At 38.6% G+C, this 22458-nt stretch overlaps 1 protein-coding gene across 8 annotated transcripts in view; it reads right to left on the minus strand.

Annotated features, from left to right (window-relative positions):
- FOXP1 (forkhead box P1) overlaps positions 1-22458 on the minus strand; it is a 630544-nt gene that overhangs the window by 222888 nt on the left and 385198 nt on the right. For 5 of the 8 annotated variants that reach the window (XM_036031548.1, XM_036031551.1, XM_036031553.1 and 2 more), the window contains one exon: positions 6867-7051. In XM_036031548.1, coding sequence (XP_035887441.1) covers positions 6867-7040 — 174 coding nt within the window. In that variant the 5' untranslated portion in view covers positions 7041-7051. Of the gene's footprint in view, positions 1-6866; positions 7052-16664; positions 16684-22458 lie in introns of those variants that run through there. The other 3 variants (XM_036031555.1, XM_036031554.1, XM_036031550.1) reach the window with 2 other exon arrangements.

A 22458-nucleotide genomic window follows, 5' to 3' on the forward strand; every position in this document is an offset into this window, starting at 1 on the left:
GTCCCCACATTTCCTTACACATAGGCATGCACAACAAATATTAGTTAAATGAAAGCATATACAAACAAAGGAATAAATGAATTCAAGCAATCTGAAGCTAGGAAACCAAGTTACCCATGTTTTCTAGCATGTTTACTAACTAGCTCACTTAGGACAAAACAGAGGCCTGGTCAGAATATGAAACTCCCTTGACCACGTTTTCATGTGAAAAAAGAAAAAAATGTGATTGTATTTCTCTGAACGAAATCAAACAGTATTTAGCAAAGGGCTCTGGAATCTTACAAGTAACATTTCACAAAACAACAGAATTGAGTTAAAAAACCAAGTGAGGAGACCTGAATGGTATGGCTCAGTAGATTGGGTGTCGTCCTGCACACCTAAAGGTCGCAGGTTTGACTCCCAACCAGGGCACAACCATGCCTGGGCTGCAGGCCAGGTCCTTACCCTAGTTGGGGGCATGCAAGAAGCAATTGATCAATGTTTCTCTCCCTCTTTCTCCCTCCCTTGCCCTCTTTCTAAAAATAACTAAATTAAATCTTAAAAAAAAAGGACTAAGTTGTGAAAAGAAACTTTCTAATATGGGGTTTGATTCCCTATATAAACTTCCTTTCTGTGGCTCCTTCTACCACTTGCATTTATATTGCTATTCTACTTTGTCATAAAAGTAATCACCTTGTAACCCTTTATATCAAGTAATCTATGCACCACTATCTAAAAGTACATTGGGCCCCATCAGGGAGCTACAGGTTTGCAGTACACAAACATACCAATTCTGCCTGCTCAGCACCAGTGGTCAATAAAAGTAAGCACTTGCAAAACAGCAAGTGGGTTCCTTGCCTTCAGAGCACAGATAGGAGTCTGCCAGTTTTGCAAAACAAACTCTTTGCAGTATCAAAGCTAATCTGTCAACAAATTATCAGTAAAGTCATACCTACTAAAATTTCAAAAAGAGATTTCTGATTAGACAAGAAATAATAAGTATATTTTTTTATTTGTCATTAGCTCACAGGTCAGGGCTTAAAATCACCTTGTCAAAGTAGCAATGCTTTTGCTTAAAGTCAGGAGGGTACACTTCACTCATGATGAAATGTGGCACCTGGGTTTCTATTACCATGCCATCTTATGTGCATGTTCTTTTTTCTTTTTGTTTCCTGTACCCTCTTAATTTCCAATGGAGAGATTAATGACACAAAACTGTTTAGTAATCAAAACTTGAAAGAATTTCATACAAAGCCCACATCACAGGTTACATAAATCTTTGATAACAGTGTTTGGATGGAAGGCTGGTCTAAGCTAACAGAGTAGGGAACTAAGTTAGCATTCAGAGTGAAATATTCCTTTTCCAGAAATAGCCACAAAAGGGATTGATAAAAGCAAGAATTCATTATTGCTGTGACTGCTTTTTTATTATTTGTTAGAATTATCTGAATTCTTGTCTCAGTTTTGTTCCAATTTGTTTGTATTGTTTTCACTAACATTTTGTGGCACTGATTCTTACAGGATACTTTTGACCATCAATATTTTCCATGGTAGTTGAATAATGTCTCCAAAAAGAGTGTAGCTTAACAGAGAGATTCCTTTAAAATTACAGCTTGGGATTTCTCCTACCTGTTAAGGAAGGTTCTAGCCCCTATCCTATTGCCTGGCCCCATAAGGTCACTCAATAAATATTAACAATATCTTGTTTTATACTCCCCTTTCAGAAGCTTCTCCTTTAGGACACAGGTATGCTGGCCATGTTTACCCTTCTAAAGGCCTCAAAAGACCCTCCTTTCAGACACTGCTCGCTTCACTGAAAAAGGCCACTTGAGGGCATTCCCAACAAAGGTCATAAACAATCTTTTTCAAAGAAAAAAAGAATGGAAAGGCTGAACTGGCCATTGCTAACCCAGTCCTCACACCCACAGATACATGCCTAATGACTTGGGCCTCAGTATAGAGTGAGAAACAGACAAAGAATGGCTAGTGGAGTTTTAGTGCATCCCCAAGAAAATATTGGTACAAGTGAGATCCAAAGGGCTGGCTCCTTTTCCTATGGGGTTACTGCCCAGCCAAACATTGAAAGCTACTTCTTCCAGGCATTGTTTTCAAAAGAGGCAGTTAAAGTTGGAAATGTTGACAGAACCACCTCCCTTTTCTGCTCCATGTCCACTGGTATTTTTGTTAACTTCAGTAACAAAAATTTAATCAAGAATTTATTCTGCCATTTTGAAAATTAAGAGAAGGTTTTTAAATTTTTGCACATCGACTTATGCTAAAATACTGATGTTTCAGTCATTATAATTCTGTTTCTCATGGTCAGAGGACCCCAGTAGGTATATACTCATGCTTCTCTTGGCTTCCTCTGACAGTGCCTCCCCTTTTTAATTGTTGACACTATTACAGATGTCCTCCATTACCCGCCTTTGCCCTCCCTCCCCAGCCCCTGACACCCCTGGTCTTCATCACATTGTTGTCTGTGTCCATGGGCTATGCATATGTGCATATACATTCTTTGGCTAATCTCTTCATCCCTTTTGAATGTTCAGAATCAGACACCTCTTAAGTCCTGTCACACTCATACTATTTCTCTGAGCTTCTCTGTCCTGTGTATTAGATAGTCATTTACTTCCTCCAATGGCTCAATGGCCAGAATTCAACTCAATGAATATTCCTTCTTCCCTTTCATGATTTTTCAGAAGTTCCCTATTCTTTCTGCCTTGCTTACCCCTCCTTAATAGTCATTCAACATTTTGTCTCTTTTTTCCCACATTATTAACATGAAACATGTAATTAACAAAAGAAACATCTTCTGGGCTAAAAGGCTCAACACCTTAAGCCAAATGTCAAAGAAGCTATATGAAGTAAACACATCACTTATCCACACTCTCTAAATAATACATGTTCAAATTTCATATATAGTTTCTTTTTTTTCATGTCTTCCTCACGGACTATCTCTAAACTGCCCTGCCTCACACAAAATGACAGCCACACCTCAGAAGCACAGTGACCAAAGTTCTCCACATACTGACTTCCAGACAATGAAACTGGCAGGTGGGAACTCCCCCAAAATTAGAAAAACCCACCATTAAAAAGAGTGTTGTTAAGAAATAGCTGTTTGACTTAACAGCGATTCATCTTTATTGAATAAACATTTTCCAGTATGCGTTCTGTTAATTGACCCGGCAGCATATGCTGTATATGGGAAAACTCCTAAACATTATGCTCTATGTAATATGCTTATATGAAAACGCTCTCATTTGCAGCAATATGGAAATAAAATTCTGCTTTCTAAAATTCAAGACTTTTAAAATGCATTAATCCACACAGTTTATGAAATTGCTTTGGACATTTTAAAATCCTTTCTTTAAGAAAAAATAACTGTAGCAATTGGTAATAGTATTTGTTGCTGAGCTTCATAATGGAGGAGTGTACATCCACTACAGAACTTTTACAGACCCAGAAATGGGGCAGGCATAATAGGAAATAAAAAGTCCTATGGTACTGGGTAAAGAATTACTCAGTGGCTAAAAGAAAATGTTCAGAAACTCTATCAAATTATACTGTTAGAGGACTATTGTTATAATAGTTTTATGGCCCAGATATAAGGAGAGTTGAAACATTACAGGGACAATACATTTAGTTGGAGGAAGGAAGACAGTCTGTAGGTGTGTTGGCAGGCTCTTCCAGCTAATGGCAGTGCAACTCCTTGGCCAGTAATTTCTGAGTGATGATGGCATTTCCCAGACCAGAATCACCAACCGCACTGCCTGGAGGGCACCAATAGTCGAGGCTTCTGGGTGGGAACGAAGGCCACGTGGAGGGTTACAGGCTCCCTGATTTAAGTAGCAATTCATCTCCCAACAATTGCTGCCCTTGTGAAAATGTCGGCTCAGGGTGAGCAGATCTGATTTTTTAAAAGAGAAGATGAAAAGCTAGATTTCCTCCATTTTCTAGGTTGTCAACTATGTAATTTTTAAAAAAAGAATTCTATTTGGACACAATTTAGTCAATATACAGACCATGCCCAGCAGTGAAGTCATGTCCTCCACGGAGAATCTTTGTGAAAGCTCTCCATCTGAAAGGGCACTTGCTATCACTTGTAATTATCTTTGATAAAATGGATCAAGCACAAAAAGACTTGAATTTATTTATTTTAAATCCTGGCACTAGGTAAAAGTTCTCCCTATATCATGAATGATTGTTGTGGTGCAAGTGGAAAATCCTACACCATTCAGTTTCACAGACAGCATAATTAACTCATTTTTATACCAAGCCTTTTTAAGCCAGATCTTTTTGTTCCATAGACTTCTAACATATTTTACAGTTCTAATTCTCTTCCACTGTCCTACATTAATCAAAGCTGTAACCCCTGTTGTCTTTGTACTACAGAATCAGAATGTGCCCCTGGCGAGGAATGGGGGAAAAGTCAACAGGAATTAAATTTCAGTGCAACTGTTTACTCAACTGTGGCCTGCAGTTATTGAAATTTTATCCGTGGTTTTGTGTGACTACCGCTGTAATGAATTCAGTATGGCTATGATTTTCTTACTGCTGGTATTCTCACTTTGAGTAAAAACCTGTAGAATAAAAATGATGAAAATAACCTCAGTCCATCACACTGACACTCAGATTTCTCCAAAACGTTTAATTGTTGCAGTTTTCAGTCTGGAAGAAAACTCTAATAACTCTAGTCCTGTGAAACTTTATGAATCCTGAAGTTTTTCTTTTATTTCATCTACAGATTTTCTTTTCCCCAAACAACCTGTTAAAAGGGGAGTCAAACAGCTGTCAGTATTTTATTTTAAAAGACCAAAAAGGCCTGCCAGCCACAATATGTGACGTTTTAGCCACAATGATAGCTCCAACTGCTTTCTTTCTCCCTAAAACACACCAATGACAAATAGAAACCGAACTGTTATAAAAATCTTTAAAAAGAGTTTTGAAGTAGAATCTAAAGGTAGAACCTTTATTTGATATATTTTCCAAAGTAGTCACAACCAAAATAAAAAGGCAAGATGTGAATAACTAATTATGCTATTGATGCTTTTTAAGGAAGATGTTGTATAAATACTCTTTCATAACTTTCTTGTGTGAGGTTAATTTGTCATTGCTGTTATGAGATGTGCGTGCATTTGTGTGATATATATGTAAAGTTTCTGGCTGACTTACTGCTTTAAGATAGTGAATGATTTTAAGTTCTTCAAATAAAATTCAGAAGTAGTTAATTTCACCTATTTAATTAATGTCCTCTAAAGACTAATTACTTGGGGTTCTTACCACACTGGTCAACAGGCACACCTCAGCTACTCCATAAAGAAGCAGTTGATATCGGCCTCTACATGTCAAGGGCATAGAAAATGACACTCCAAAATGCCAACCATTTAGTCTCAACATAAGCCATAAACATCTATAAACACTACATTAATAAATACATGTACAAATACATGGATACCCTTCTACCACTTACTCATAGGTTTGGCTAACGATCTTATTGTTTAGAATTAGGTCATTTGGGCTAATTTAAATGCATAAAGTTTACATCACAACAAACATTGTACATTCTAGGTGCAGCATCGTTAGGATTGGGCTGCCAATGAAAGAGATCAAGTCACATAAGGTCCTCTGGATTAAAACTTTATCTTGTCTTTAGTTTCTTTTTCTTTCTCTAACAGGTTTCTATTGTGTCCTGTGGGTTCTACCAATTTCTAAAAGTCCAGCAATCTAGTGAATCCCTGCATTTAAAAATTTTTTTTAGCGAGGAGAGAAATAGAATATGCCTTAGAGCCTGCCAAAGGCTATATCCCTAATATAAGGAAGGGTTCTCTTTGTTTCTATGATGTAGATTCCAGGGAAATGTTTGAGAGAATTTGTTGCTCTCTCCCTTCAGTCCTTGAGAGTTTCCGTTTCTTTCAGAAAGGCCCAAAGATGCATCATTCTTTTCTCACTCTTTTCCCAGTGTCACCATAACTGTGTGTCACACATTCAAATCAAGGACTAACATGGAACAAAAACCATCCATTATCATTAACAAAAACTAATAATATGTCCTGATTCCAAGAAAGGCTGGAAAAGCAATGCTTGTCTTCAGGCAAATGCTATTTACTTATTCAAATTTTTATCAACACTTTAGCTACACAGTACCATTTTCTGGGTCACCATTTGAAAATACCCGTCAAAAGGATATAACAGGAACAAGTATGTCCCAATTTATGTGCATATTGTGGAGCCACCAAACAGAGATAATATAAAACATTAACAGAATTTAGCCATATCCCAACAACCAAATATATGTAAGAAACATATGTAGATGTCTCTCATACCACTAATTCTTACAGGTAGCAGGAAGTAATTTCTTATACTGATGCCTGTGTTATTGCTGTTTTACCTATTTTTACCTAATTCTGCCTGTATTTCCAATTTTTCTACTTTTATTCACTTAATCTTTTCTCTCATATATAAGCCCTTATTTTTCTTTTATCTCTTATCCTGTATTTTATTGCCTTATTCATAAGGCTTAACAAGTCGGTTATCCATTTTTCTTTAATTAAAGCATTGTGTACCACTTCCCAAAAGTTAATTGTATCCCAAATAATTAAACTTTATGCTGACATATTTGGGGCTGGGAGGGAGTTGTGGGGGATCCTCTCAATCTCATTCTCAACAACCACACCCCAAGAGGGGGTTTCCAAGACTTCGCACTCCCAAGGGCTTGAGAATTCATCTCTTAAGTCAACTGTTAGGACCCTAGCACACTGTTGGCTGAAAAGTGCTGCTTACAGTCAGAGAGTCAGGTGAACATAAAACATTCACAGTGGTCAAGTGTCAAATGAGGGAGTGGAACTGGTTCCCACCACCCTCTGAAGCCAGACTCCAGAGCACAGTACCTGCTGCTGCTGCACGTGGGCCAGATCGGCAGACCCCACATCCGAGGCCGGTGCTTCCCCGTTGGACCGCACTTCCCGAAGACTGCCACACTCTAGTAAGTGGCTGCTGCTGCTTGACCCATTCTGGATGGCTGACCCATTACTTTTTGTCTCAGGCCCAGATTCTTGCATCATGACTCAAAAACCTGATAGAAGGATTTTCAGGAGGGAGCAAGAAGAAAGAAAAAAGGAAGGAAGCAGCTGTTAGAACAGTTGTTGTGCACAAGGAGAAGGGCCCTACTGTAAATGCTGCCAAAAATCTGTAAACAGTTGTCATTTTCTTTCACTCACTGGATCCCCTCATGTGTGATCAGTGTGTGATCAGTCCCCTAGCTTTAAGTGTGGAATTGTCCATCTAAATTCAAGTTCCAGCAGTATTGTTTCAAATAGGTTATCTTTTTCCCTTTAGGAAAAAAATATATTTTCAGGTGAACCTAGAATTTATGGTTAAGTTTCTGTGATCATATCTGGATATTTTGCTCAAAACCCAGTAAGTCATTCTATACATCGTATTAGGTTAATATTAACTTTTGGTGTGTGCAGACTCAGTGGAGTGATGTTACACTCTCAGGGAAACACTCTCAACCAAAGTCTATTAGGAGATGGTGTGCACGTGACCAGGAAGCCCCCAGAGGTAATTCGTGTAGAAAACCCCTGTAGCCAAAAACCAAAATGCATTTTAAGCTTCATATGCCTGGGAATCATTCAGATACTAAAATTCTTCAAAATTGGCCATTTCAGTAAGATAGGCCACTTTTAGAGAGGAAAAAAAGTCCCTATTTTTCAAAAGTTAAAAATTCAGACTCTGATCTTTGTCTTATACTTAAAATTGTCCTGAGAAATCCCATTCCAAGTTATGTGTTTCTCATGTGGATTAGTAGTTTCTGGTTTGGTTTAAGGCCTGAAAGGTCTGGGCCTTCTTATATTTCTTCTGGAGAAAATCTAGCCTAGACATACCAAAATAAAGCTCTGAATCTGAAATTCCTAAACATCTAATAAAACTGTGTGTGTGTGTGTATGGTGCTATACATATGTGTGCGTGTGTGTGTATATACATATATATCTCCTGTGTAAATACATTTCACATCCCACCTTGTTCCTCTCTAGGTAGAAAATTATTATCCAAGGGAGCCAACACAGCTTTCGGTCAAGATGTGCAATTATGATGTAAGACAGACAATATTTGCTCATGTGTACTGTTGCTATATATTGATCACCAGTGTTGTGCCAGGCCCTATTGCAGGTGATTTATAGATATTCTCCCATTTAGTTTTGATGACAATTTCTACCTCCAGTTTGCAGATGAGAAAACTTGGCTCCAGGAGAGTTGTTCTGATTTGCCTAGCATGAATCACAGCTGAGAACGGTGGAGTCAGGACTGGAACAAGTCCTGCTTCGCATCAATTCTTAACCACAAGTTTTCTTAAAGCTGAGGTGTAACAGAGGCTAAACAATGAAATGGCGGGGCCCTACTCTAACTTCATAGAGTAAGACTTCCAAAAGGAAATACAATAGTCACTAAAGTGAGTTGACAATTCGAACACGAAAGTAGAGAAATGCCTGAATAATTAAAACTTTAATGTGAAATACCTATCACAGATAAAAGGTCAGATACCAGGGGGGATCTCCCAGAAAAGCAATTATTTTTTGGAGGGCGGGCCCCTTGTAGTACAGGCTTCCCCTCTAGATGAGTGTTCTAGGAACCCATCTGTATCAGTGTACTAGCTGGCATTGTTGTGAGGCTGCATTCAGCTTCAGTGAATTTTTTTTAAGACTCTTTCAACGCATTTGCCCATTTCATAATGGCTGATTTACGAGTGCACCTGCCCACACTGCATTGAGTGTTCAGCAGTTTTTGACCAAAAATGGTGTGAAGTGCCCCCCATGCCCCATCCTGCCCTGTTCACCCAATCTTGCCCCAAGCAACTATTTTTTTTGTTTCCCCAGATGAAAAAAGTCTTCAAAGGGAAACATTTTGCCAATGTGGAAGAGGTGAAGCAAAAAGCGGCAGAAGCACTAAAAGGCATCAAAATCTATGAGTTCAAACATTGTTTTGAGCAGTGGGAAAAAGTCTCGATATGTTTATTGCATCAAATGGAGAGTGCTTTGGAGGTCACTGCAGTTTAAACATGTACGAACAAATACACAATTTTTATAAATAAATTATGGGGTTTTGGGGGATTCCCCCCTCATAAAATGGAAAGACATATATACAATCAGTACTACAGATTTCTCCCCCACACATGAAATACGTGACAATAGAAAAATTTAAACATTGTGGAAATTTTAGAGGAGGCTGCCTTCTTGCTAGAAACTGGTTTAGCTCTTTTCTCTAGACATGCACAAAAACCAAATGGAAGAATTAAAAGCAGAAAAATTTACATCTTTCTTCATTTCCTTTAAGTGCATAGTATGATCCAACTTGACTACAAACTTCATAAATGCAGAAGACATATTTTTTAAAGTTAATCTAATACTGAATGGAATTAGAATGGCATTTTTTGTTAACAGGTGGGAAACAAACTCAGAAGCAACAGCTGATAAACTCTCTTTTCTTAACATCAGACTTTCCATTAATTGTAGGTATTTAAAAACTGCATTCAAGCCCTGGCTGGCGTAGCTCAGTGGATTGAGTGTGGGCTGCGAACCAAAGTGTTGCAGGTTCGATTCCCAGTCAGGGTACATGCCTGGGTTGCAGGCCATGACCCCCAGCAACTGCACATGGATCTTTCTCTCTCTCTCTCTATCTCCCTCCCTTCCCTCTCTAAAAATAAATAAATAAAATCTTTAAAAAAATTGCATTCAAAATCTCACTGTTGCAGAGTAAAGGATCTATCAAAACACAACCATAACTTTCTCTAAGATGTAAGAACCAGGCAATGCAAGTACCTTGCTCATCACCAAAAAAGGGAATCAATTTGTAAAAGTTAGGGATTTCTTTTCCCAAAGTTTCAGTTTCTCTGGCACAAACTTGCTTCTTAGTGCAGAAGCTAAGGAAAAGACAGACTAGGTATTTAAGAGAGAGGATAGTTGTCTTAGAGTAGTTAGAAAGGAAACCCATTGACTTAATTAGGATGTGCAATAAACATGCCTAAAGAAAAAATGAAAACATTACTATATGTACGTATACATGTATATGTATACCTCTATCTATATCTATCTCCATCCTCTGGAAAGCCTACCTATATCAGGGACTAGATTAGATCCCAAAGAGGCAAAACATTACCTATACATAAAATCTATACCTGCCCTCAGAAAGGGTATATTTATCCAAACATCCTGACCTTTTGGAGCAGGGCTACTTTCAAAGCATGTGACTGTTGGGACATCAGACCTACAAACAGGGGTCTCAGAGGCTGGCCCTGCTTGTTTCCTTGGTTTGACACTGTCATGGTGGGTGTAGGAAGAACAAGCTCCACTCCACAACTTGACAAGAAGGTTTTGCTCTATGCAGTTCCAAAGAAGCCTGCCAAGTCCTCTGGTACAAGTTTTACAGGCATCAAGCCAAGCAACTTGGCTTGCAAATCGGGTTTGTGAGAGTGCAGGCTTTGGGACCAAAATTGCATAAAGGATTATTTTGGTCTAAGGATGTCCTTAATTAGTCAAGTGCTAACAGTAGTATGTAGGTTGGAAGATTTAAAATTTCCTATAATCTCCCACACCAATCAGGAGAAAAAAGCTTTTTGAAAAGCACACGTGAAAGGAGTGTCAATGTCTAAGACTATTTCTAGCAATACTTGGGGAGGCAATATTTCTTTCTATGGAATTCTCCAAGCCATTTAATAAGGCTTTATATCTGTAACATGCCTCACAAACTACAAGCCTCTTTGATATATGTTTCATACTCATAACTAGTTTGTAAAAAGAAAAAGAAAAGCAGATGACATGACTCCCAATTTACAGATAAGACAACTAAAGCTCAGCAGGTTAGAGTACAGATGCAGCCATAATATTCCCTATTTCAGATGTGAACCTGTCCATTCAATAAGTGACAGAGAATTTCCAATTTGCAAAAATCCTGTGCAAAGTCCAGTTGGTAAACCAACAAAAAGAAAATCAAGTAACTTCAGAAAAGACAACAGTGAGGGTGACGGGTAGACAAAGAAAAGCATTTAAAAGGCAAAGATGAAGTGTCAGCATTCTTTAGCAAACAGCTGTATGGGGCCTTTTCTATTAAGTTTTACAATTTTAGTGTCATCTGAAAGCAAGTCAATGTGTATGAGAGGCATCTGAGTTCTCTAACCTAGAACACTGCACCCTCTCTTAGAGGGAGCCTGTCCCTGGCACTCAGTTTGTATAACATCCTCAATGAACCACTTTGCTCCATATCAAACAGGGAACAAGAAAGGATATATAATCATCCGAAGGGCCTGAATATGAATACATGGCACCTGGAGGACATGGCCATCACAGACTCAATAACAAGTCCTTTCTCCAGAAACAAAGCCAAACCTTCCACTGGCTTCCTATATGGCTTCTTAGAGTGAGGTTGGCCTGTTTATATCATGTAGGATCCATTCAATAAAAATGCTTTATTGTATTTCTATTGAATGGATCACATGTGACCACCCTACAAAGGCTGATGCTACAACTGCATGGATGTCAGAAAGCTCAGGAAGCCAAAAAGGCCCGCTTCTCATCTTGCTTGGAAACATTACAGAGCTTCTGGTTTCAAAAGATGGATATTTGTGCTGGAGGGACTTATAGAAAAGGATAAAAACTGAATTTAGCATGCTTGTTTATTGTCACTGCCAACAGAGCCACTCTTTGGGAGAATTCTGGAAAATTTGTAATGTCCAGGCCAATATATTTATAGTAAATTAAAGCAATGCTTTATTATCATGACTATTTCCTTGGTTACAGTGTTGATGATGAAATTTTGGGGGAAATAAAGCCCTTGTTAACATGCTCATGAAGGATTTTAAGCTAACAGAAAGTTCAGTCTTGATTCCAGGGCAGTTAATTAAGGTTGACCAAGTCAGGCAGAAGTAAATTAACTTGGCTGATCAATTATTTATATGAAGCAGAATAAATGCCCTTAAAGAACTTGGTCTGTGCATGAAAGGATGCGTAAATTAAACTAAACATACTTTTGTAAAGTATATTTCCACTTCTATGGGGAGAAGAGAAGTTAACAGCAAAATCGCTTTTAGGAAAATGGTTAGAGTGATTACTTGGTACCCCTCCCCCACTGAAAAGGAAAAATCTTCTTTCTCATCGTTCATCCATGTGCAAGGAAAGAAAGGAAATGGCATGCAATTTTGGAGAGATAACAGAAGCTCTTGGGAAGAAAACAAGGAAGGAAAGGAGGGAAGGAAAAAAGAGAGGAAGGTAGAAGACAGGAGCAAGAATGAGAGGGAGAGGGGAGAGGGGTAAGGGAGGGGAGATGGGAGAGCAGGGAAGAGAAGGAGGGAAGAAGAGATAACTCTAAGAATAGAGAGACTATGTGAATTTCTGTATTTTAGAAACGTTGAACATGTGGCTCTTCATCCTCAGTTATACTGCATGCAGAATTTATAGACTGGACAAGAATGAGGGTGGGAGCTGGGCTAGCTCTAGTTCTAAAAGAAGTACTCTTTAAATTACTCATGTTGCATCATAAAGATTCAAAATCCTTATGATTATGTTCATGCTGGTCAGAAAATAAGAAGAAAAATTTGTCTGTATTAAGATATAAAGCATACATTTACTTCTGGGTCTCATCAGGTAAATGAACTGATTCCCTTTAGATATGTAAAATGTTCATTCACCTGACAACTCAATACTATCAATGAAGTTTTGTTTTTATAATTTTTTAGATTTTATTTATTTATTTTTAGGCAGAGGGGAAGGGAGGGAGAAAGAGAGGGAGAGAAACATCAACTTATGGTTGCCTCTTGCATGCCCCATACTGGGGACCTTGTCTGCAACCCAGGTGTGTGCTGTGACTGGGAATCGAACCGCAACCCTTTGGCTACGAGGCTGGTGCTCAATCCACTGAGCCACACCAGCCAGGGCTCAATGGAATTTTAAGGAGCAAGGTACAGCTAAGGAGATCTCCCATACTCATCCCCATCTCAGGCAAACAGCAGGGTAGGTAGCATGGGTCATTAAACCAGCTCTACTCTTAGTGGGGTACTAGGTATCACTTCTGTTCAAAATATTGACAGAGACTGGAGCAAACAGAAAGCATTCAGATGAAAGGTAGACCTCTCAATGCAGTGCTACAGCAGTGGAGACTCACAGTGCCTAGTGTGTGGCACATGCTTTTCAGCTGTTCACCCTTCACAGGGGAAGACCCAGGGCTAAGGGAGGATCCCAAGTGAAACTCTGGGGTTAGGGAAGCAGGTGAGAAAAGGGCATGATGGAGGTTTTAGAGCACACTCTTCAAGAAAAGAAGGGAAGGGGGAACACAAAAGAAACAGAGCAAGAACAGCTGGTTATTTTCTCATCTGAGATCACTTCCACAAACTGTGAATGAACCCTTCAGACACCACCATCTGTCTATCTGCTGCCCCCATGGACAGGAGCCCCATTTCATGGAAAGACCATCCAAGAGCCAAGTTCAGGAAGAAGAGTCAGCTCACTGTGCTATGTGTTACAAAGGCATCATCTTCAAAAATCAAATTTTCATAATTATAACAGAAAGGCGTAAATATTCTAATGCATGGCAGCTCAAAAAGTAATCAGGGGAATGAGCCGGAGGGCTATTTTAATGTATGCAAAGCTAGTGACCCACAGTAAATGGAGGTAAGCTACAATGAATGCAAAGTACTGCACACATACTGAAGTCCTGGTTTGATGAGGGACGGCTAAAATTAACACCCAATTAATTTTCGAATTGACAAACAAATGAAACCCATAAATCTACTTTCTCATTAATTTTCTTGTGGTATAATTTAAAGCAGTAATATGAGGGCAAAAACTGAACATTATCCATCATAAATATCCAAAAGATAGCACTGTAACCCCATAAATTATGCATATTACCTGTTGTTAAAAATGATTTATGTATTATCAACTTTATTAGGCAATGTAGATGTCTAGATCTATCTTAAAAAATCTGGAATTTCATTTAGCATTTAGGAAGAAAAAGTTCAGGAACAATGAAATTGTCAAAACATGTTAAAAAGACAGTGGCCTCCTTTTTAGCCATATAGGATGTCAGGGCAAGACTGGAATCTTCCTAGAACTTAGGAGATGTTGAGAATATCATGGAGGTAATGGACTGGGCATCTCAGGGGTGGAAAACACATCAGCGGTAGGAGCACACTCCTCGTCCCTCCTGGAAAGCTCTGGTGGATGCCTCCTAAAGGAGCCGCTCATCTCTCCTGCCTTCAAGAACACAGGAACCACTGGCTAGGCCTGGAAAGGGATCAGCCCAGGCAACAGGCCTGGGTACACCCCAGAGTGCCATGGGGGAAGACCTAAAGATATGGGACTCAGTGAAGCTAGGAGGCCTCAGTTGATGGGAAGTTAGGGGAGAAAATTATGTTTACTGTTAATGATGTAATATGGTTGCTCTTCCATCTTTACAGTTCAAAGAAGAAAAAAAGAAATGGTAACTAGTTTGTATTGATCAATTACACCATTAGTACTTTGTATTTATCAATTAAATGAGAGAAACATTCAGATTAAAATGATTCCCCACCTCTCCATCTTCATTTCTTTAATGAAAATTTTTAAAAAACCTTTTATCTCAAACTTTACTTTCAATCACATATTGCACATAATAGGAATTTAATACACAGTGGCTGAATGCTTAACTAACTGATTAAACAAGAGAAAAATCCAAATCTAACCTCTCGATCACATGAGATCAACGGCTTGCGCAAGCTACCACTTTATGTTTCTACCTTTAAAATACATTATTTCCTGTACTTCTTTGGAATGACTTTTTTGGAATGACTTCTTCTGGAGTTTTGAAACTCAGAAAATATCACAAGCCATTAAATCATTTTAAGTCTCAATAGAAATAAGACTGTCCTAGTCATGGAAAATTTAAAGATAATCAACCAATGAAAAACTCCATCACAACCCATGGTAAACATTTAATATACACAAGAATAATTCAGATGGACTAAAATGGTAAAGAATAGCATGTTTAATTTTCCCTGTAATTCATGACTCAGAATAGAATTAGAGGAACAGGGTGGTAACAAAATAATGATCCTCACAAAGAGATGGCTTCCCTTCCTCATCAGACTTTTGATGTGAAGACGAGACAGGACATTTTCAAGGAAAGGCACTTTTGAATTCCAATACCCAGGCAGCACCACTGCTCAGAGAAACTGTAGATGTCCCACTCTCACAACCTGTCTGAATCAAACTTTCCTGGACATGAAAATCTTTATAAGGCATCAATGAGTGCAGATAACAAGCATCCCACCCTCATAAAAGTTACAGATGTCTAAATTATATTTTCAGAATTTCACCCACTGTTGGCCTTGTTTTCCTCCTCTCCCAGAAGACAAAAGTTTAAGTGCTCTAATCATAGCAACTGTGCGCAAACTATGAAAGTTAGAAAGAAGCTGCTCTAGGAAACAGAAGTACAAAGGAGAATGCATACCTACTCCCTGGCATATTAATCTAGAGAAGCTCAAATAATTAAACAGACACCAAAAAGGAGCCTTTAGATCCAGTACTAGACTGTTTGCTTTGCCACCAGGAAGCCTCTGAAGCTAAGGGTGGGATAGAGCCAGGTGTTCTGGGGTGTTTAACTAGAATGCATTTTTACAGAACAAAATGAATCTTAAGTTTGAGAATTAACAAAGCCTGCTGAACTTTAACCATTCAAACATTCAAATAGCTAAACTCTCACAAATAACCTGGTGGAATAAACTGACCAACAATCAGTTCAGAATATATAATTTTTCATTTTCATAATTTATATAATTTATATACATGGGGCTAGGTTCTTATCATCATTTAATGACTGGCATGCTTGATGACACACTTCATGTCTCTTCCACTTTGCCACCAGCCCCTAACCGCTCCACTGGCCAAAGTGAACAATATATTCACAGTATCATGTCAGCTGAGTGAATGCAGGCCATCACACGTCTGTTGCCTGCATTTCTCTGTTGTGTGAAAGGAACAATTATTTAATTTTATCCTTCAAAAACTCCAATATGCATATATGTATTCCCCCAAAAGTTGCTCTTACAGATAGATTAGCATGCTTTTTCTGATATTAAAAAAGGCCACACTTTGCTGAAGGCCATGATTCCCCCAACCTCCACCCTCCAACTGATACCCCAGTCTCCGCTGCATCCTTGTAATTTATAGCAAATGCTAGCACACCCTGAAAATTCAGAAACAGCAACAAACAATAATTAGAAAGACAAAGATGATATGGGTTGAATTTTCTCTGCCATTTGCAAAACATGACAAAGGACAGGCTAATGTTCTGTCTTATCTAATGTGGCACCCAGTGTCCAAGGGACAAGAGTCACACACAGAGCTGAATACAGACACACATTTTCTGCTTTACTTTATCAGAAATAATTAACACAAAAACTCATGTAAAATGAGATAAGCAAAAGCAACAGGTATGAATAAAAACAGTAGCTTTTTAAAAAATATATAATGTATATCAATTATTTGATTTACTTGCAGTTAAGATGTCTCCATTTACACATGCCAGGATTTATTCAGAACACATCAAACTAAAAGTGGCTCTCCCCTTTTCAAACTTGACAAAGTACATGCATCACAGAGAATCACATGAAGCCCACACAACACAAAATGCATACACAACACAAAACCCAAGGACTGTACCTGTCAAAGGTGATTGCCTTGTTCATAGCACTAGACTTTTTCTCCTATACCTCCTGAATCCTTGTTTGCTCCACAAAGAGTTTTCTAGCCATCTGAGGTTCTATTACTGAGCTAGTCGCCTTTCAGGAGAGCTCTCTCCCTTCTGAAAAAAGCAAACAACTGCACAGATATCATTACACTAAGGAAATCTCTTAGAAAAACCAAACAACTTGCTAATCTCTCAGCCCCTTCATCCAAGCAAAAGATAAGAAAAGCAAACCTAAGTCTGTTTCAACCACATTCCAGGGACAAGTTCCCCTTTTTCTTTCTTTATCAAAATTCTACCATAAGTTTTTTTTCCCTGTGTGTTTTTTAAACAGACCTTGCAGGATAAACTGCTGCTCACACCCGCAAACAAAGCAGTATTTGTTTAATAAGGATTGCTGCCATGGGTACAGTAAACAAGAGGCCCGGGCATTTATGTTTATGAACAAACACATCATCTTACAAGAGTAATTTAACATTAACCAGGTGGAATAATCAACAGATTTCATAGGTGACACCAGGGGCAGGACTAATGTAAACAGAACTGGCAGGAGAAAGGAGCCACTCTTTAGGAATCAAGGTCGAAGTAAATGCATTACAGGGTAAACAGCTGCAAAGAAAGCAAGATAAACAAACAGTCATTCTTCTGACATTTAGAGGCAGAAAGGTTGTGTGTTACATAGATCAGCTGCTGACCACCATGAAATCAGACCAGTTGGAGACCAGGCCTGCTTGTTTGCACAATGACAGGTTTGCTTATAAACAACAATTTGCTGTTACCAACCTCACATTACTCATCATCATAGAAGCCAGAGCAAATCACTGAAATTTGATTAACTCTTCACTGATGACATTACTTAGAAATAAAAACACATGACCCCTATAAGAAATAAGAAGTCACCCCCAAATGAGCTCAGTCTCCACCTGGCTTGTTTGTAGATAAAAATAAAACATACACATGGTTTAAACTACTAAAGGTTAAATTTGGTAATGGCTTTAAAAGACTGTAATGTTTTCATGCTTGAGTAACTGTGCGTTCATTTCCTAGGTTCATCCTTTATCAATAAAATTTATGGGTCACACATGCTTCAAACCTTGAATGTTTTATCTAGAAGGAAAACCTTGATTTTCCTCTCTATCCAAGATACCTTGATGTGCATTGAGTCCACAAACAAATATATTTGTAGCATTCTCAACCACACTGCAAAAATTGAACTGTATCGGGTTATAATTTTTGCCCTTAAAAAGATTACATAAGAAATTAATCAGCTGATGTTACATATAACCATCAGGAGTTCATTTTGTCAGCCTATCAAAGAAATCTTAAGTTTTCAAAGTCAACAGTAAAAAATGAGTTCAATGTGTCCACTAATGCAAGTGTTATAAAAAAATGTATTTTCAAAATTTTGCTTCCCATGTACTAACATGTAAAACAGGTTACTGTATAAGAAAGTTATCATGCCTTATCAGAGATACTATATTTAGGTATACCAGGTCTGTCTGGAGAAATTGCAACCATTGTTAACATAATGAGAGAGGTTTGTGCAACACTGATGTAACCTGGCAGCCAAGGAAAGTGGGCTGACTGGAATGCACATGCGTGAACAATGACAACTTCACTGTACTAGTCGGGGGGGCAGTAGACACTAATGGGTGATCACGTGCACTGTGTGGCCATCACATTCAAAATGACTGAGCAAGCAGAGCAACAAATCTGCATTAAATTTTGCATTAAGCTTGAAGGTTCCTCTCTGTGGAAACTATTCAGATGATTCAGAAGGCCGCAGCTATGGGCAATTGGTGATTGACAGCTTCATCCTGACAATGTGCCCACTCATGCAGCACATCTTGTGCAGAATTTTTGTGCAAAACATCCAATCACCAATCACCGCAGTGACTCAGCCCCTCTACCGCCCAGCTTTGGCACCCTGTGACTCCTGGCTTTTCCCAAAACTAAAATCACCACTGAAAGGCAAGAGATTTCAGATTGTCAATGAGAGTCAGGAAATACAACAGGGCAGCTGATGGCGACTGGGAGAACTGTGTGAGGTCCCAACATGCCTACTTTGAAGGGGACTGAGGTGTCACTGTCCTATGTATAATATTTCTTGTATCTTGTATCTTCTTCAGTAAAGGCCTCTATTTTTCATAGTATGAGGCTGGATACTTTCTGGACAGACCCCATGTAATTTGCAATTAAAGTATTGTTTGAATCTATTTTACGGACACTTTGGCATTATTAAACTACTTAATTTTCATATGTGTGAATAACAGTTGTCTATTACTTAAAATCTTTTTTATCCTTACCCGAGGACACTTTCATTTGCTTTTTTAGAGAGAGAAAGGGAGAGAAACACTGATGTGAGAGAAGCACTGGGTTGCCTTCGTACACACCCAGACCAGAGATCTGCACTGGGATGGTGCAGGGGTGGGTCATGGCAGGGATCATATGCGTCTGCACTGGAAGTCACCCACACCTGACTGGGTATCAATCTGCAGCCTAGGTATGTGTTCCAACTGGACCTTTCTATTATGGGAGGACATTCCAACTACTGATTCACAGAGGCCAGGGCCATTACTTAAAATTTAATAAGCAAAACATAACTTAAAAAATAGTTTGGTAATTTATATTTGGTAATCTGTATTTTGTATCAATAATTAGTGAATCAATTTTTTAAAATTCTACATTATCAGTATAAAGCACAGCAAAACATTGCTGGATAGCCAAAGCAAAATTGGAAAATAAAATTAAAACAATTAAAGGTACACCTGAGAAGATTCTGACAATTACATTAGCAACAATCAGATCATCAGAATTTCCATCTCTGTCTAAAAAACAACAAAATTTGCCCTGACCGGTGTGGCTCACTTGGTTGGCCAACTTCCCTCAAAGCAAAAGTTCACCAGTTCTATTCCCAGTCAAGGGACATGCCTGAGTTGCTGGTTCTATCCCTGTGGGGGTGCATACAAAAGACAACTGATCAATATTTTTCTCCCTCTCTTTCTCCTTCCCACCCCGCACTCTAAAAATAAATTTAAAAATCTTAAAAATTGTACTGGTCAGCCCACTTACCCCTGGTCCCCCTCCCCTCCCCTGACAGTTCCACTAGAAACTCCTTAACCTTCTCTGGCTGTTCTTATTCCCACTTCCTGCTCCAGTGATCTAATCTTTGTTCTGCAATCCTCAAGTCACAAAGTAAGGATAGTGTTTTTTTTTTCCTTTTGTTTTTGTTTTGTTGTGCAGTGGTTTGTTTTCCAAGTGGTTGGCTGCTGAGAGTATCTTTTTTCCAAATTAACACAGCCCCAAAGCTTCAACAATGTCTGGAGAAGAAATTTCCACAGGGCATTTAGTGCCTTCGTAGAAGGAATTTTTTCTGGCTGGTGGGGTCTGTCTTTATTTTATGGACCCAGAGGAGGGACATGGAGACCTCTTCCCTTTCTGTCCTAGAAATGACGGGGCTCAAGCTCTCCCACTGTCCTAATGCAGAAGCCCAGCCTTGCTCACCTCCAAGTGATGATGCCAAGTCTAGCAGCTGAAACAACTAAACACAGAGACTCCTCCTCAAATGCTTTGGGATCTGAACATCCTCAGATTTCATGCTCACTACTCTGCGCATGGACAGGATGACTAGTAGACAAAGAGAAAGCGAGTATCATATCCAATTGTCCCAGTGAAACTCAAGAGAGAAAAACAGTAAGTCAAAGCAAAATGAATGCTGTGTCCTGCCAACCCCATTCCCCATCTTCATTGGAAAATGCTGATACCCAACTACCTGCATTTACAATATTCACCAGGAGTTCTCCTGACTGTCATTTTTCTTTTATTTTCCTAAAGCCTGGATGAACAAGACTATCAATAAAAGACAGTAAACAGGGTTTACAATTCTAAATGGCAACCTGAAGAGTTGTAACCATTTCTCTTAATAAAGGCTGATAGTTGAGTCTTGGAGTTTTTAAAGCCAAACCAAACCTAGGCATATAATCACTGCCCAAATGGGACTCCTTTGTATGCCAAGATAATTCTACTGATTCCCCACCATGAGCAGGATAAAAAGCAAACAAGCAAACAAACAAAACAAGCCTTTTCTGCAGTTCTGGTGGTAAACCTGTCCTCACATACCTTTAGTTTTATCTCATGTGCCCAGTTTACTTATTTTGTTCCTCACAGTCCCTGAATTTTTAAATCTAAACACATTACAATAAAATAAATGGAAGAGAAGAGAGTGTCCATGTATTAAGAAGTCTTTCATATCCTGTTTGGTAAAGGATTTTCAAAACTGCACAAGTCCCAAGGAGGCTCTGGGGAGATGCAGGATTGGAAAAGGACTACTTTATTCTTTCTGCAACTCTTTTCTGGAGTGAAAATCTTACAAATTCCTAGACTCAGGGTAGTCATGCCATCTGAGGGGGCACTTGAGCCAGTTTCCAAGCCTCAAGCATTCACTTCTCTTTCTACCTTCATAATTTTTGCTATCACCATCCACCAACATAATTTTTTTTTAATTTATTCATTTCTGACAAACATAAATCTATTTCAAAGGAAACTTTATATTACTTTGTCACATGGAAAGTCAGTGTGTATCCCCTTATAGAAGAGAAAATCTTTATAATAAATGTAATACAACCTAACCCATGTTATTAAATTCTAGCTAGATCCTGCTGCCCAGAAAGGCCCTGAGTAGGGAGCCATGTTCTCTCTTTGTTAAATAATGAGCTTACAACTGGAAGACAGAGATTAAAGACACACTAGTACCAAATGGACATTTTCTCTTTTGCTTTATCAGAAGGATTAAAACAGACTGAAAATGGAATTGCTTCAACATCAAATCACAATAATGAGAATTGGTGAATGATTTATGAACCATCGAAAAATCCTCTTCCAACATACCAGTGAGTTGTACACGCACATGTCCTGGGAACTGAGCTGGAGGAGACTTCAGAGGCCCATGTAGAGTGTCTGTCTATCTTGACTCCTAAGTAAGATATGCCTAACAATGCAACATACAAAGCACTTATAAAGAGCCTACTGTGTATACAGTAGGCTCCTAGAGAGATAAATAACCAACTTCCTAGACTCTCTACTCCTGCCCCACACTGGTGGGGCTCCTAAATCATGGATATTATCCTTACAAGAGACAACTTAAAAATCAAACTGGCAGCTTCGACATAAGCCTCCCTCCTGGGCCTGCCCTTTCTCACACCATCCTTTCCGCAACACAAGTTCAGAGTTTATTCAGTACCAAGTAACTATTATATGATTAAAAACTATAGCATATCATTCAAAAAATAGATGCTTTTATTAGTCCAACCTTTTTTGTAACGGAGTGCCACTGATGACCTAGCATTAGCCTCACTCCCTGCTATTAATCACACTTCTAAGAGCTCATTTTGCCTTAAAACCTTAAGAAATTGCTATAATTTAAAGACATGGTGTCTACATAATGGAAATGCCTCAAAGATTGTATCATTTCACAAAACACAGTATTTTTTAGTGGGAACAATGACAGTGATGCTAAGGTACTGTAAAATGGGGATTTTATACATATGTGTGTATTATAAGATAGGAATAATTTATACACGTAAAATGAGACGTAAGCTTTTTTATTTGAGGCTTTCCACTTCTGTACACATTAATCACTACCTTTGGGAAGCTTATTAATCTAAAGGCATAGGCATATAGTTCACATAGATTAAAATCAATGTAACAGTACCAAACAAATAAAATACAAATATGAAAGGGGAAAACCTAATGTAATAGGGCAAAAGATCT

The sequence above is a fragment of the Phyllostomus discolor genome, chromosome 7 (assembly GCF_004126475.2).
Source record: "Phyllostomus discolor isolate MPI-MPIP mPhyDis1 chromosome 7, mPhyDis1.pri.v3, whole genome shotgun sequence".
Classification (NCBI taxonomy): domain Eukaryota; kingdom Metazoa; phylum Chordata; class Mammalia; order Chiroptera; family Phyllostomidae; genus Phyllostomus; species Phyllostomus discolor.